The 18,321-nt window shown below is 41.8% G+C and overlaps 1 protein-coding gene across 19 annotated transcripts in view; it reads right to left on the bottom strand.

Moving 5' to 3' along the window:
* The window catches only part of LOC120538827 (calcium/calmodulin-dependent protein kinase type II subunit beta), a 397,041-nt gene that overhangs the window by 241,958 nt on the left and 136,762 nt on the right, over positions 1 to 18,321 (bottom strand). For all 19 annotated transcript variants that reach the window (XM_039768344.1, XM_039768347.1, XM_039768327.1 and 16 more), the window contains exon 3: positions 1,691 to 1,750. In XM_039768344.1, coding sequence (XP_039624278.1) covers positions 1,691 to 1,750 — 60 coding nt within the window. The remainder of the gene's footprint in view (positions 1 to 1,690; positions 1,751 to 18,321) is intronic.

Below are 18,321 nucleotides of genomic sequence, written 5' to 3'. Positions count from 1 at the left end.
GTCAGCCTGAAAAGGTTGAGTGTGGACCATCAGCAGTGACATTGTGGTGGCCTTACCGTCCTGAGGTTCCACCCATAAAACACAAGGAATGTAGTCAAAAAGCATAAATACATAGGAAACAAGCAGCCATCGAGAGTTCAGTTACGTGTTCCCGATTTGTAATCTATGATGAATTCATCAGCATGTTGAAACAATGCCAGCTAATACTTTCCTGTCAGAGCAAAGGCACGAGAACCAGCAACTTATGACTAACTGGGCTGCTTTCATCAACAGCTTTGTTTCTGTAAATATTTAGTGAATCCTTGTGACTGATTTCTTCTCCTCCACAAGAAATTCAATAACTGCTCAATGCCATTTTAATAAAAAGGCCAACTGCAGATGTGCAAGTTAGCAGTTCTTCCTACAGCTCTGCAGTAGCAAATGGGGTATCTGAAATTAGCTGCAGAATCAGCTGCAGACATCTGATAGCTAACATTCTCAAACATGTTTTAGGTGGTTGGACAGCAGAGTATAATTTATCAGCACTGAGTGGGCTCAAAGTAGGAACCAGTCTGTCACAGACTCCACTAACATACACATCCACACTCACACGGATTATTGATTAACCAAACCTGCTCATCTTTGGGCATGGGGGAGACAAAAAACATTTTCTGCCATGTATCAGGGTCACATGGGCAGCAGTCTAAGCAAATATGACCAGACGTCCCTTTCCTCCTCATCTCCAACTGCTCCCGGGGAATACAGAAGCGTGTCCTGGGCCTGCTCTGAGCTCTCCTCCTAGTTGGTTATGCAAGGAATACCCCCTACTGCCCCCCAGCCCCATCCCACCCTGCATTGAAGCATCAAGGAGGCACCCTAATGAGATGCCTGAACCACCTCAACTGGTTCCTTTCGATGCGTAGGAACAGTGGCTCTACTTTGAGTTCCTTCAGAACGTCTGTGCTCTTCTCTTTATCTCTAGGGCTGACCCCAGACAACCTGTGAAGGAAACTCATATCCACAATCTAGTTGTTTCAGTTGTTTCAATCACTACCCACAACTCGTGACCTTAGGTGAGGACTGTAATGTAGATCGGCATAGATCAGTAAATCAAGAGCTTTGCCTTTCAGCTCAGCTCTCCCTCTATCTGGCACAACATCCACACGTCTGCCTGTTGATATACCACTCCCTTCTTCTCTCACTCATGAACAAGACCCCAAGATAATTAAAGTCCTCCACTTGTGGTAGCACCTCTGAGAGGGCACTGCATTCTCTTCCAGTTGAGAATCATGACCTGAGACTTGGAGGTGCTGATCCTCATCTGGGCCACACGCTCGGCTACAAACTACCTCAGAACTTATTTAAGATCACAGCCCAGAGAAGCCAGCAACACCACATCATCTGAAAAAGCAGAGATGCAATCCTGAGGTCATGAAGCTGGACCCCCTCAACCTTCATATTAATTATGAAGTGAATTGGTGACAAAGGGCAGCCCTGGAGGAGTTCCATGAAAAAAAGAATAAATAAATAAGTGTACACAGAGGAAAACTTATGCAGCCATGGAAAGAAACACTCAAAATCCAGTTAGGATCCATGAAACCACAGCGTTAACGTTGCACTACCACGCCACTAACTAAGATGTCACCATTGTAAATGATCAGATCAGCGTTTACACTGAAAAGGCTGCGGTAACTAAAGCTGTACAACTCACCAATGTTGGAGTGCTTCAGGAGACGACAGATTCGGGCCTCACGCTCCAGTTTCTGGTGATCTATGTGGAGACAAAAAAAAAAAAAAGTTTAGTTAAAACATTTCTTGGTTAGAACATTTCAAAAGTTGTAAAGATGGCTTACAGATATTGAACACCAGTAATGTTTGAAATGATCGCAGCTCTGTTATTTAGTATGAGAAAAGCAAATGACTGGTACAAGCAGAACAAGCCACAGCCACACAACTGCAGTATTAACCCCTGTAATGGTGTCAATGTGAGCCACACAATGTCCATGACTGCACCAGGGCCACACCTCATCTTGAATTGGATCATTAGTCAAAGTCGACTAAGTCAATTTACTGCAACATGGCTTAGATATTAGTTCATTTACACTCTAATAATGAAACGTTCAATAAAATACACCAAGCCAACACAACATCATGAAAGTCTAACCTAATGAGTGCCATGAATCACTAAACCGGTTAAAGCCACACAACAGCATCAGTCTCCAGCCTCATTAACGCTCTTAAAGTGCAGCAGGCAGTGTTACGAATCGCCCAATTGTGACCTAATTAGCACAGTATGTCATGAATCTCTGTCCCAGTGAGCAATGAAGAAACGTAAGCCTTGTCATTCTGAACATATTTAGTAATGGGGAAGTGTGCCGACCATATAAGTACAGGCAATGTGTGCCCATCTTTCAAAATAAGCGAGGCCTACCAGCTCTGATGAAGTGTGCACCGGCCTACCAGGAGTAAAGACTTTAAGCAGAACTGGCAGAAGTGAAGATGTCATTTAGAATGGATGTGCACACCAAAACTAAAGATCACGGATAGCAAATCTTACTGATATGTCAGTGCTACAGGACCTCATCATTACCGCCATTAAAGTGTGCTGTACTTAAACCTGCCAAATTGTTGTGGCACACCATCACTGATAAAGATCTCATCTGTTACAGTGGATTCAGAAAGTATTCAGACCCCTTCACTTTCTGCACACTTTATTGTGTTGTATATTCAATTTTAATCAGACACGTTTGCTACACTCAATAACCCATAATGACAAAGTAAAAACACGTGTTCAGAAAGGTTTGCAAATGTCAAAAATCAAAACCGGAAATCTCTCTTTTATATAAACATTCACACCCTTAATTTAGTACTTTGTAGAAGTCCCTTTGGCTGTAATTACAGATTCAAACCTTCTCAGGTAATCTCTACAAGCTTTGCACATTTGGATTTGGTCAGCTTATCCCATTCTTTCTGGCAGATCCTCTCAAGCTCCATTAGACTGGATTGGAAGCATCTAAAGATCACGCCAATCATGGTCTATGGGGTTTAAGTCTGGGCCATACAAAGACAGCCAGAGACGTGTCCCAAAGCCACTCCAGTGTTGTCTTGGCTGTATACTTCAGGTCACTGTCATGCTGAACCATCTCCCCAGTTTGAGGTTGCATGCCCCCTAATGCAGGTTTTCTTCAAGGACCACTCTGTATTTAGTTGCATTCTTCCATTTCCCAATTCCTTCCTGACCTTGTTACGTAGAAACACGATGCTGCTGCCACCATGCGTCACCGCAGAGATGGTATTAGGCAGGTGATGACCATGCACCAGGGATGGTACTTGGAGCTCTGCCTGAAGACTTCAGTTGTTGTCTCTTTACACCAGACAATCTTTTTCCTCCATGCTCTGAGAGTCCTTTAAATGCTGCTTGGTAAACTCCAAGTGGACTGTCAGATGCATTTTACTTTACAGTGGCTTCCGTTCAGCCACTCTACTATAAACGCCTGATTAACGGAGTGCTGCTGAGATGGTTGCCCTTCCGACAGGTTCTTTCATCTCAGCAAGGGACTTCTGAAGCTCTATTAGGATTACCATCAGGTAATTTGTTACCCACCTGACCAAGGCCCTTCTTGCCTGCTCACTCAGTTTAGCTGGATGGCCAACTCTAGGAAGGATCCCGATGGTTCCAAGCTTCTTCCACTTCACAATCAGTGAGGCCACTGCATCTTGGGAACATTCAAAGCCTTACAAATGGTTTATTCCCCTTGCCCTAATGTGTGCCTCACCACAGTTTCATCACAGAGGGTCTACAGGGAGTTCCTTGGACTTCACAGTTTAGTTTTTGTCCTGACATGCAGTATGAATTGTAGGACCTTCTATCCACAGTTGTGTGCCTTTCAAAACGATGTCCAATCAAATCAATTTGCCACAGATGGACTCCAATCAAGTTCTCAACACATCACAAGGAGAACTGAAGCAAGCAGGATGCACCTGACCACCATTTGGAGTGCCACACCAAAGGGTCTGAATGAACGAGAGATTTCAGTTTTTGATTTTTAACAGATTTGCAAAGCATGCGGAAAACACGTTTTTACTTTGTCATCATGGGCTGAGTATAGACTGATGGGCACAATTGTCATATTTATACATTTAAAATTCAATCTACAACACAATAAGTTGTGCAGAAAGCGAAGGGGTCTTATTAATAATATCTGAATCTACTGTATGTCCCATGTCTATGAATCATCAACAGCAAAACTCTAACTTAGAGTGGATAAAGTGAGCAAAGGCTTCAATCTATCAATACTGACATAAACTAATACTGGTAAAAGTTAAGTGGCACATCAAATCTGGTGATGACCTCATTGAGACTACATGTAAATGCCAGGGCCACACATCAGGAAAAGAAAACCTCACCAGTGCTAAAAAAAAAAGTGTCCAGACTGCACTCCACCATGAACACTGATGGCTATTAGGAACTGGTAAATTATAATGGCACTATAGTGCTGGTTATGACCTCGGTTGTTCTGGACGTCCACACTAATACTGTGAATTATCAATTTATTTCTCATCCCTCTTGGAGTTTGGAGGAATTTTTTCTTATTAAGCATCTTTCTGGTTGGCTTTAGGAATTTTTATGTCTGTTGGAAAGAGTTAATTATCATTATTATTATTATTATTATTATTATTATTATTATTATTATTATAACATTTATTTACCACGTCACCATTTTGTGTTTTCCGTAATTGATGCCTCTCCCGGTTGTGAGTGCCGTCACCCTGAGCAGTACACCAATTTCGTTATTGCTGCGACACAATAAATATCAGAACAATGCAGCTCTGAGTACCCGCGATTGCATTCAATTCTTTAAACTCAAAAGAATAAACGTTTCCTTTGTTTCATGGCTTTCTGGTATTCTAAATCTTTGCATGTCCATTTTGACTACGAGTGTGTTTTGTGTTTTGGCTAAAGTCTTTGTGGTTACGATCCTCTTGTAAACCACAGTGGCACATCACCACTGATAATGACCACGTTTGTACACCAAAGCTGACAAGGTGTGCCAAGGTTACAGCCTTCATATTTAGTGCTGGTCAATTGTACCAAGACACTTAGAGCTGGCAAAGTGTAGTGACACAGCAGCACTGGAAATGATGTCACTTGTACTGGACATACACACCACAGCTACATGTCAAAATGTTCCAAGACTACAGTTCCCACCTCCTTAAAAATGAGTAAAGTGTGCCCAGGGTGCTACTGGAAATTGTACAGTGCAGTGGCCCATCAGCGTGGGTAATGATCAATTTTGTGCAAGATGCCAAGGCCCTTCGTCATAAACACCACACATCATCAGTGCTGATAAGAGTGTGCCAAGGCTATGGTTCTTCATATTCATCTAACCGCAATAGTCTGGGCAAAGTTTAGCTTGGCCCCAACCCATTATAAATCTACCATGGTGACACATCGGCACTGGTAATGACCAAAACTAGACTGGATTTATGCACCAGTGCTACACACCACAAACACCAAATTGCTTTAGTTTGGACAAGGTGTGCCTGGGCTACACCCTCCATATTTAGTGCTGACAAACTGTGCCAAGGCCCTTAGAGCTGGCGAAGTGTAGTGACACAGCAGCACTGGAAAGTGATGTTACCTACAGTCTTAACGTCATTAGTCCCAATAAAGTGTGCCAAGGCTACACTCGATCATGGACGCAGACCTTTACTAGAAATGCTACAGTGTAGTGGCTGACAAGCACCAGTAATGGCCATGTTTCTGCTGTACGTGCATGCCAAGGCCATTCATCAAAAACAGGGGTCCTCAATCACAGTCCTGGAGGGCCATAGTGGCTGCAGGGTTTTTGTCCTAACCCGGCTGTTTAATTAGAAAGCAATTCTTTCGAATAATTTAATTTCATGGCTTGTTACTGCTTTAACTCTGCCATGTCAAGTCATACTCATATCCTAGATTTTCTTCCTCTTTCCAAGGATATCAACCAAATGATTTGAAGGCTAAAATGGACGAGCAATTCTCAGTCCTTCACTTTCCTTCCAAGTATTTAATTAAACCCAATAGTGCATGATAAATCCACACAGGTGACAATGGTAACAAGCTAAATGGAGAAATGCTGGTCTCTTTTGTCATTTGCATGTGATTGCTAATTAGGAGCAATTAAAAACCAACAATGCAGCTGTTTAAAAGTAAAATACACAATAAGGGTTCAAATTCTTAATGAGTGTGACAATTGAAGTGAAGATGAAGTGATACTTGAGCAATAAGTGCGTCTTATTAAGCAACTGGGTTGGAGCAAAAACCTGCAGCCACTGCGGCCCTCCAGGACCGTGACTGAGGACCCCTGATCAAAAACACCAAAAATCATTAGTCCTGACAAGATGTGCCACGGCTACAGCCTTCATATTTAGTACTTGCAAATGGTACCAAGATTTTTAGTGATGGCAAAGCGCTGTGACACAGCAGCACTGGTAATGATGTCTTTTGTGCTGGACATAAACACCACAGCTACTCATCATGAAGTGCCAAGACTACAGTCCTAACCTCATTAGTCCTAATAAAGTGTGCCAAGGCTACAATCGATCATGGACACAGACCTATGATAGAAATGGTACAGTGTAGTGGTCCACCAGCACTGGTAATGGCCTTGTTTACTCCATACGTGGATGCCACAGCCATTCATCATAAACACTAAAAATAATTAGTCCTGGCAAATGGTGCCAAGGCTTTTAGAGCTGAAAGAGTGTAGTGACACAGCAGCACTGGTAATAATGACACTTGTGCTGGATGTACACACAGCAACTACACACCATGAAGTGCCAACACTAGTGTGCCAAGCCTACAATCAGTTATGAATATAGATCTTTACTATAAATGGTAGTGGCCCACCAGCACTGGTAAAGACCATGTTTGGGCCATACATACATGCCAAGGCCATTCATCATAAATACCAAGCATCATTAGTGCTGACAAGGTGTGCCAAGGCGATAATCCTTCCTAGCTGGTGCTGATGAGCTGTGCCAACTTTCTTTCATGAATAAAGACCTTACAGTATTGTGACACACCAGTGCTGGTAATGCTGAGATTTTTGAGCCTCATCTCCACTAGGCGTGCGCCCAGGCCTTGAGTCCATTACTAATGGCAAATTCCAAACAGTAACAGACAGCCACTTGGTGCTAACTAAATGTTTCTGAAGAAAACTGAAAAAAATATACAGGTTATGTTCTTTGCTTGACTAGCTGATAACCAAGGTGCCCCACGCTAACACTGCCTGTTGCTGCTGCTGCTTTTCCAAGCTCTCTTTAGGTACTTCAAAATTAAGTCTTATCCTTTTCCTCCACTGTCAAGCAGAGGAGCCGATAAAGCAGGAAGACAATAAGCGTCAAGCAGCTTGTCAGCTGCCAAGCCAATCCTCGCGCCAAGTGCCTCAAACAAATCCAGCAGACTTTCTCTGTTCGATTTTCATTAAGGATTGCAAGACGCAATGAGCTGGCAAAGGTGATGAAGGGCTGAACACATTTGAAGTGCATCACAGAAACTGCTGAGCCTGCACACCATTTCAGCCAATATGCTAAAGAATGATCACTTGCTTTGGTGACCCTATTATTTTTTCTTCTATTATTGGGACAAAGAAAAAACAGAGTTACCAACAACTGGCACAGCCCAATGAAGTTCAGGGCACACTTTCATGTACAATATATGCCGCTGAGAGGACCCAGTTAGGAAATCAGATTAAACAAAAGACATGCATGTTCGGGATGTGAGGAGAAAACTGCAAAGCTGTCAAAGGGAGAACATGCCAACTTCACATAGAGAACACCAGGCCTGGGCCATGAGGTGGCAGCTCTAAGCAATGAAGCCTTTTGCCAGCCTCACCTGATGAAGACTATACGTTTAGGCTCTTATATGCCATCTTTGATGGTGATCCCTATCACAAGGGCACGCTTTACTACACTAACTATGATGAGTGTACATGAGGATAGGGTCAGCTTCTTCTAGATCCCCTCTTATGCCAGCCCTCAGAGTGCTTTTGGTCCCACAACATGTGGTGGATGTGCCTCGATGTACAGACAGCCATTCCCTGCAGCTCACCCTGGCAGCACCGTTGAAACCCAACAGGGCTGCCTGAAGGGACTACAGTTCCCAGTATGCCTTGTGGGGTGTGTGTATGGATGCACCAGCCCAAGAACGCTGCCACTGCATGTATCAGAGAAGTATTATCCTCCCTGTTCATCCAGGAAAGGCAATGCCATCCACCCTGGCTGGGGCATCAATCCACTGCAACCCCCATAACACCACTTAATCCAGCTAAGGAAGTAACTGAGTGCAAGGTGGGAAACGGCCACAAATAGGGTACCAGGCCACCACTCATGCACATACATTGACAAGAGCCCAGGTTAGAGCTGCCAAATTAATGTACCCTGCAGTACCTGGAGGAAAAGCCGCAGGGAGAATATGCAACGACCCAGTACAAGGAAACTGAATCCTCGAAGCAGCTCATGTACTACAATAAATTGCTACATCAGATGCGATCCTGAGTGATACAGAATGGGTGCACTTGACCAACAAGCTGGAACCTAAAGGAGCATCTTCCGTTTCAGTATTTTAGGGAATGGTCTGTCCGCAATCTATAAGCATCTGGAAAGATGAACCTGCCTTTAAATTGCAAGAATCACTGAACCTCAAATTGTATCAAATCTTGAATCGTTAGCTCCTTAATTAATTATGTGTCTATGGAAATAAAAAATATAGCATTTGTTTAACAGTGGCAGCACTCATAATGCAGGCCACTCCAAGGACAAGTGTCCACTGTATTGTGACTGGTGTGTATTGTGGGCACAGCACATGCCAGGCAGCCAGGACTTTAAACCACAAGGCTGCCAGTTTAAGTTCCACTTCTGACTGTGTGATCCTAAGTAAGTCACTTAACAAACCAGATCTACAAAGGTAAAAAAAGAAATCTATGGAAATGTACAGCTGTAACACATCCTGAACTAATAAAAGTGTCTACAAAATGTACCTTCATTATATAAGTTGGCTTTTGCAACGTCATCACATTAATTGCATTAGCTTTGCATAGGATGGGGGTCGCTACATGTCTGCGGGCTCGGGTTAATACAATTCAATTCAGTTCATTTTTGTATTGTGCTCTTCTTCATTTAGTGCAGGCGCAGAGCACTCTGACCTGTTCTTAGTATAAATCTTACAAATTACTAATACACAGAATCTGTACACCTAAAGACAAAGGTTTGCTTAAACAAGGAGAAAACAACGTAATCTGAAACTGGTTCACATAAGTACAGCGCATTAATTAATTGCTGAACTGTAGCCAGCTGACAACGGAGGAAAGGAAAATGTTGGACATTAATCGTAAATAAAATAAAACACTATCAACTTTGTCATTTTTTCATAGGCTTTCTCACAGGTTCAAGTGCCCTTTATTGTCACATGTATAGAGGACAGTGAAATTCTTACTTACATGTACTAATCAATGTGATATGTTGTCACTCTCTTGTGCCATGATCAGTATCAGTGCTTTACCTTAAAACGTCTGTCTTCCTTATTAGAAATTATCCTGCTTATTTTCTGAGAATGCCAGAAATATTACGCAGTAAGAGTTCAGTGAGGTCATTTCAATCAATAATCAAAAGGCAATAGTGATGTTTAAGTCTTCCTTGTGGATTGGTATCACATACCAATTAAATGGAAAGCAAAGACTGGAGAATGTACAATAAGCTTGTAAATTATTTACTCAAGAACGCAGAAAATCCGGAACCTTGGAGTTGTGATGGGTGACCTTCTCTTTAACATTTCTATACTGTTGTTACTTAGAATCATGTAGTTGCTATAACAAATGAGGGTACAAGAGTGTTGTTGGCCATCACAACTATCGCAAAGCAAGCTTTCAAAACACCTGACATCGAAAGTGGAACCACAGGCTACAGCCAAAAGTGTTCAGTGCTTTGACTAACAATTCATTTTTTGCTCTTCACATTGTTAATCAGTTTACAGGCCTTGTACGGTCACAGCAGAGCAAAAAACAGAAACAGGACTGTCAGGTCCCATTCCACACAGGCAGCAGCAAAGAATGAGAATGGAGTGGCCAGAAGTTCGGAGTCTATTTATAATGTGTGGGAATGTGCCGAGATATGGGAGGCTGCATGTCCACACACTCTCTGGACTGCTCAGAAGAACACACGGCTCCACTGCTGAGAGGCCTGAGACTGCTGCAAAACTGCATCGTAGCTGCTAAGGCATATGGGGTTGTGACAGCTATGGCTAGTTTTTGAGTTATGGGGAGCACAGAGGAGTTGAAATACAATGTATGTCAGGAATCAAGAAAACAGGGAGGTGCAACATTTTGAATAAAAAAATACGATTACTAGGCAAATGTTTGCACACAATGGGTTAAAATTTGACGGAAAGCCAGACAGATACACAGATCGATAGATATGAAAAGCATTATATTGTGAGGTTCTGTATTCACAATTCATTGGTGCTGCTAAATTTGCCCTCACCCTGTTTGTGTGTGTTTGTGTGTCTGTTCATCCTATGTTGGACTGGGGCTCTGTCCAGCGATTGTTTCTGCCTTGTGCCCGATACTTAATGGCATAGACTCTAGCTTGCCTGTGAGCCTGCTCAGGATATTCAGGTACGTACGTACGACGGACGGACGGACGGACGGACGGACAGACAGACAGACAGACAGACAGAAAAGGCATTATAATAGATAGATAGATAGATAGACAGATAGATAGATAGAAAAGGCATTATACTAGATAGATAGATAGATAGATAGATAGATAGATAGATAGATAGATAGATAGATAGATAGATAGATAGATAGATATGTAAGGCATTATTCAATAGATAGATAGATACTGAGCATGTATTTGGTGAGTTACTGTGCCAACTCATATTCTGTTGTTACAGGCTGGTCTGTCATGCACTGATCTTTATAAACAGAAATTCATAGCATTTTTTAATTTGTTTTACAGTGAGTAGTGATAAGCAATGAAACAACTCGTGCAGAATTGAATTCACAGTGAAAGTCAGTGGTTCATTTGGCAAAAGCTTTCATAAAACAAATGATGATTTCTTTCTAAGAAGGCATTTGGTCCTGTCTGGAAACATTTCTCTCTATTATGCTAAAAAATAACTTTTTAGCCTGGGACAAAAAGTGATTTTTTCAGAGAGATACTTTCATGTCTCGCAAGACGAGACTTTGTGCCAAGAGATTTAACCACACCCAGGGCCGGAAATAAAAGACAAAGAGTAGATGACAAAGTAGAACGTCATAAAGAATTCAAAAACGTTGGTACGATACACATGCAGAGCAGGTTAGAGGTAATGAAAGTACTAAAATTAGAAAGTCTCATAAAAATGATAGTAAAGATTGCTTAGCGCAAACAAATGGAAATTATTACTCGGAGAAATAACGGAACAGCAAAAAGAGATTAAATATATTGTTTGGATTTAAACTTTTAAGTCAAAGACTTGAAGATCGTCTAATTCATGTTGCCATCTGGGAAAAGTAGTGTTTCTTCCCAATGAAGAGGTGTATCTGCGAGATTCTGTGAGAGTGTCTGGCGCATAGCACAGGCCTTGGGTTGGCAAGCAAAGCGAGCAGGGGGCAAAGCCCCCTAGTAGTATTTAAAAAAGATCTCTAGTGGGAAAAAAATATCACTGGACTCATTCCCTGTCATGTGTAGACATTTTGCCAAACGTGTTCTGGTACTACAATACCCACTTTACCAATTCTGATGCAAATCTTAGCAATCGCAATCCTAAAGGTGCATCAGAAACTTAGGGCTTCATACACGAGAAGAGTTACACATCCTCAACTTCAACTGCAGGAATCAAAAAACAGGACATGGTGGTTGTTAAGCAACAGGGGGTGGGGAGAGGGGGAGTGGCTTCCCGTGTAGTGAGGTTTTACTGGGGAGAAAACACTGAAATTTGCATGATGGTGAATTGTGATGTGCATTCATGTCCTGCATACTTTTCTTCCATGGTGATGTGAACAAGAGGCATAAATAGAATTAATTATGCTGGTTTCCTAATGCAAGGTGAATGAGGTTTTAGGGGTAGTATTTCTTGTTTTCCACCCCAAAAAATCCCTTCAAACATGAAAAAGAACCCCATTTTTAAGTTAATTTTTCATTTTGCAAATTGCAGAATCTTGTAAAAAACTTAATTTTGGTGTCTGTTTCACAAAACTGTATGCATATCAAAGTTTCCTGTTTTGCTCATCACTAATGGCGAGCTATGAATTTGTCAAAACTTGTATCTTTGATTTTTACTGCTAGCAGTTCTTTTCTTGCAACTATTTAGTTCAAGCAGTACATCACAGAAGCAAATCTGTAGTGGAGGCATTATGGAGCCTTGTGGTGCTTATAATATTAGGAATCAATGGTTTATGGATGAAGGAGATGGAATTGGACAAGTTCAGCTTTGCAGGTACAGTTTGCTGTTTTACAAAGCACCTGCAGGGCCATTTGAAAATTGTTCAAAAATGGATACTTTTCAGCTCAAATTTTTCATAGTCAAACTGAAACTGTGGAGCCTATATTTCACTTTCTTTATCAGATGATTGGTAGAATGATGGCGTCATAAATCTAAGGCCTTGTCTGAGTGGGGAACTTCAGACTGCAAAAGGGTTTTTTATTGAGTTAAAAACTCTGCATGCTTTATGATTCAGTCCATCGCTTGCCAGATTAACATTACGAGATTCAATTATTGAATGTGTCTGATGGCGCTTTATCAAGCCACTATAGCGTCAGGTTTTCCTGATTTAAACACGGAAACTACGCCTTTGTCCTGGCTGACCCCACATATGCTAACCCTGCTCCCACAGATTCAGATTTATCTGCAGTGTCCATCATTCTGCTGATGTTTACAGACCACTGCAAGGAGTCGTACATCCAACTGCATGAGCCTTATTTAGAGACAAATACAGGAGTGCATCTACTAGACAGTGCATTTCATGTCGGTCTGTCGCACTGATGATTACAGACACCTAAAAATCTGTCTGTTTGAAGTCTAGTCAGAGACAGTATTCAGAGAGCATTCAGACCCTTTGCTGTGAAGCTCCAAATTGTGGTCAGGTACATCCTGTTTGTTTCAATTCCCCTTGTGATGTATAGCTTTGCTCGTAAGTTTACATACTATGGCAGAATTTATAAGATGTGTACCCTACTTTAAAGAAACAATGACTGATCAGGCAAACCACATTTCAATAATTTTAAATGGAATCCAAGTTAAACTATAAGGTGTCAACAGCACAACCATTAAAGAAAACATCATAAGGAAAATAATGAGATGGTCTCTAGTTCTCGCTATTGCCCCCTTTGGCATCACTGACAGCATGCAGTCTTTTGTGATAATTGTGGGTGAAGCTCTTGATTTTCTCAGGAGGCAGAGCTGCCCATTCTTCTTTTCAAAAAGCCTCCACGTCCCATAGATTCTTGGGTTGCCTTGCCTGAAGTGCACATCTGAAGTCAACCCAAAGTGACTCAATGATACTGAAGTCAGGAAACTGTAATGGCCACTCCAAAACCTTCACTTTTCTCTTCTGTAGCCACCATACGGTCACGATCATTGTCATGTTGGAAGACTGATGAATGCAAGTTGTCCTCCAATGTTTTCCTGTTACATGCTGTATTCATCTTGCCATTCATTCTCACTAAGCTACCTGTGCCACTGAAGCTCATACACCCCCAGAACATCAGAGATCCACCTCTGCACTTCACAGTAGTGATGGTGTACTTTTCATTATGGGCCTTGTTGCATCCTCTCCAAAGATAGCGTTTATAGTTGTAACCATAAAGTTCAATTTTGGTCTCACCACTTCAAAGGACTTTGTTCCAGAAGTTTTGAGGCTTGCCTAGATGCTGTTTGGCATATTGAAAGTGGGCTGTTTTGTGGCATTGGCACAGTGAAGGGTTTTTTCTTGCAACTCGCCCATGCAGCCCATTTTGTTCAAGTACCTCCTTATTGTGCGTCTTGAAACAGCAACACCACTTGTTTGCAAAGGAGCGTCTATCTCAGCTGAAGTGGCTTGTGGGTTTTTCTTGGCAGCTCAACAAATGATCCTGGCAGTTGTGGCTGAAATCTCGGTTGGTCTACCTGACCGTGGCCTGGTAACAACAGAACCACTAACTTTCCACTTTTTTTATCAGAGTTTGAATACTACTGAGAGGCATTTTCACATCTCTCGATATCTTTTTATATTCTTTTACGGATTTATACAAATCAACACTCTTTTCTCAAAGGTCGACTCCTTAGGAAGTACTTTTCATTTCTCTAAGGCTTGGTATCCAGCAAAGTCAGTACAGCTCTAAGTACTTTTCTTTTCCCTAAGGCTTGGTATCCAGCGAAGTCAGTACAGCTCTGCATGAATTTAAATTGACTATTTATATATACACAGACACTCATCACAATCAAAGAGTTTACAGGTGTGGACATTCTCCCTTAAATACACTTCATTTGAACCTGTGAGTGTCAACTTGTGTGTATATGTTATCAGCCCCAACATTCAAGGGTATATCAACTTTTCATCAGGCCAATCAGTTATCATTATGATTTAAAAAGGCACAGACAAGTATGTGATAATAAATTGCCTTGCCTGAACACACACACTAATTAAAAAGAAAGCTTTCTGCACGATTACTTATATTTTCCAAACTATGGACCATATTTCACAAATTCTGTGAGGGTATGTAAACTTATGAGCACGATTGTATCTAGAATTTGATCGAAGTCCACCAGTGGCTAAATGAACTGATTGGACATCATGTAGAAAGGCACACACCTGCGTATAGAAGGTCCCAGAATTCACAATGCACATTAGGACAAAAACCAAGCCATGCCATCTAAGAAACTCTCTGTAGGCCCCCATGGCAAAACTGTGGCGAGGCATTGATGAGAACAAGGGGATAAAACCATTTGTAAAGGTTTGAGTGTAACCAGGAGCACAGCAGCATCCAGCACCAGAACTCTTTCTAGAGTTGGTCATGGTCAAGGAGGTGACCAAGAACCCAAAGGTCATTCTTCAGAAGTCTCCCCTGCTGAGTTGGGTGACCATCTCAGCAGCACTCCATCAATCAGGCGTTTATAGTAGAGTGGCTAGACGGAAACCATTCTTGAGCAGAAGGAATAAGAGTCCATTTAAAGAACTCTGAGCTCATGAGGTAAAATATACTCTAGCTTAATGAGACAAAAATTAAACTCTTTAGGGAGAGCTGTGTCTGGTGAAGACCAGGAACTGCTCATTACCTGCCTAATAACATCCCTAAGGTGAAGCATGATGGTGGCAGCATAATGCTCTGGGGATGCTTTTCAGTGACATGGCCCTATAGACTGGTCAGCATTGAGGAAAGAATGATTATAGCTCAACACAGAGAGATCCTTGAAGGTATCCTGCCTCAGACTGGTGAGACAGTACAGCTTTCAACATAATTATGACTCAAAGTGTACAGCTAAGACAACGCTGGAACGGCTTCAGAAAAATTGTCTGTCTGACCTCAAATCGCTCAGCCAAAACCCAGAGGTAAACCTCATAGAACCTCTGTGGAGAGACCTGAAAATGGCAGTTTACAGACGCCTCCCAACTAATCAAATGGAGCTTGAGAATATTTGCTGGGCAGAATGGGATAAACTGCCCAAATCGGAGAGATTTACCCAAGAAGATCCAAAACATTAATTTCTGAAACATCTGGCTTTTCTAAAGTACTGAATTAAGGGTCTGAACACTCAAAATGACCGAAATGCATGCAAATACCCTGCAATGTGTACTTTAATCATGTCAGAGTTGTTTGATTTGTAATTTTAAACTGTGGAGCAGAGGGGAAAAATCGAGAAAAAACATGACTTTGTCCCAAACATTATGGAGGAATCTGTTAATACTTGTGATGTTGCATATTACAGGAAAACACAGAATAGCTACAGACAAGCAGGCTGAGGGGGTGGACGTTAGGCTGAGAAGAATGAAGAGGATGATGTGGAGTGGAAAATCAGCTGAAGGCTAAATGACAGGTAAAGCTGCCACTAGCCAAGCCTCTTTTTTCTTCTTTTTTTGTTGTGCTTCTGCCACATATTCTTGAACGAACACTGCAATGAAATGGTAAAATCTTCTACCACAGCAGATTCAAAGAGAAATGAAATAAATCAGCCCCTCATCTCTCTGTCAAATCCTCGCCGCCTGGCTGCAGTGCTCACAAAACAGTTCTAAGTAAATTATCCAGATTCTTGCCGCAAGGGCTGAGCATTACTGAACGCCTAGAAGCCCAATCAGGCGTGGGCAGCAAGATGCAGCCTGGGAAATGTGACATGTAGTTTAACTTAGGCAGACAAGAGTCAAAAGAAGGGGAAATTTTGTGCCAGCCGGCTTTGAGCACCTTAAGCCTTTTTGCTTCCTGCAGCGGCCTGGTCTAACTGAAGGATCCATGTGTGTGCCATCATCACAGCTATTTGGAGGCTGAACATCACTTTGAATTATTTACCACTACTCTTAAGGTGTATCTAAATAAATGATTAAGAAATGCTGCCTGGACTCCGTTGCACTGGCGAGTCTTCATCTCTTCAGTCCTCTAGTTCAAGTGTGGAAGACACAGTGACAAGTGCTGCCACAACTAAGCTTCCAGGAGATCTATCTAATTCAAAGAGCTCTTCTGTGATGGAACACACAGGTGGCTCCTTTACCACTACCATCACTACTCCGACTACAACAGCAGGCCTGCCTCCTCCGCCACAATACTCTGATTTTATTTAGAAACAGTGTTTTTAAACGAAAATGATCTGTCAATGGTAGCTTTTTCATATCGTTCACCCACATTAAAATGACCCAAAATTGACTTAACCGCTTTGCTGCCTGCACTGGCACATATCCTCCTTGAAGTGATGGTTATATCATCAGCCATGGGATTCATTACAAAACTGCAGCAACATGCCTTTTATGCATGTAGGCAGCATACCAACTGTGCAAAACACAGTTTAGAGGCATACAGGTAAGCAACGCAACAAACGCCATGGAAAACAACTCCTCTGTGTTTGCTATGGTGGAATATGATGTTCTTCTCTGAGGGTGACCAATCAATGATAATAATAAGAAGCACAAACCAATCAGAGCACAATTAAGAGTCTGTGTTTTCAAAACCTTCTGTTTTCACTCATCCTCACAGCAATGCTGAGCCGACATTTCCAAAAGTATACAGCCTGGGAGTTAAAAACTCCAGGGAAGTGAGACGAAAGGCTAAAATGGAGACTAATGTCAATGTTTTTAAATGTCAACATAGCAATGTAAATGTTGCCTCAGTGTTACCTCTTTCCACCCTATTGGTAGCATTTCTTTGGGCAACCATGGGGTATTGCTCTCCTGTATGGGCTTGTGGACTTGCACCTCCTTGACACATTCAGAGATATGTCTGTGGTTCATTCTGACACCCCACCCTGTTCGGCCAATAGCCCGCCAGTGATCTGCAGTGATTCAGTGCTTCATTGGTAGGCCTAAGTTTCATCATCACTATCAGGTAAGCAGAAACTCTGTGGCTGCACACCACCACCATCTTGCCATGCCTCACCTGGGCACCAGTCATTATGCAGCCTCACTGCTTCCCACCCTGACAGACTGGCTGTGACAAGACCCTCACACCTTCCAAGTAGACATTAAGTGGCTCTTGCTCAGAAAGCAGATGCCACTTGGTTGTTTCACAATAATTAAGATTAGATATATAAGTAGGTTTCACATTTCTGCTATCATTTTAGCCCTAAAATAGTGACTTAACATCAGGGACCTATTTTATTGACCTTAAGGATAGCGTTTGGGCAAGGGGAAGGCTGTCTAAAGTGGTGTCCACTTTCTGAACAAGACCCCATTAAGTTTAATACTGTAGTGAACTGTCTGGACCCCTCATGAATGTCATAGCTGCCTACTGCTGCCTTCTTATGTCCCATAATCTGCCTTTTGTTTCTCGTTTTTATGTAGCTATTAAAAATATTTGATACATCGTTTTGAGGTTTTTGGAAGCCAAGGAATCCAGTTGTTATGTGTTTTTTTGTTTGTTCCAATGTGTTTTTGATAAAGTAAAACATGAAATGTGTGATCTTTTTTTCTTATGGGCACCACCATTTTTGACCCTTATATTGATGACGTGATACTGTTGCTATAGTACAAGGAAAAAATAAAAATAAAATTATCAGCAAGAGATGAGGGGATCAGGCTTAGGGATGTAGCAAAGAGACAGGCAAAGGCTGTAATGTTAACCAAACATTACAACTTGAAATGAGAAGCGAAAATGAAAATAAGAAGTACAACCCAAAAAAAAAAAAAAAAAAACAAACAA

Source organism: Polypterus senegalus, chromosome 11 (assembly GCF_016835505.1).
Source record: "Polypterus senegalus isolate Bchr_013 chromosome 11, ASM1683550v1, whole genome shotgun sequence".
NCBI lineage: Eukaryota > Metazoa > Chordata > Cladistia > Polypteriformes > Polypteridae > Polypterus > Polypterus senegalus.
This window is presented reverse-complemented; position numbering and strand designations above follow the sequence as displayed.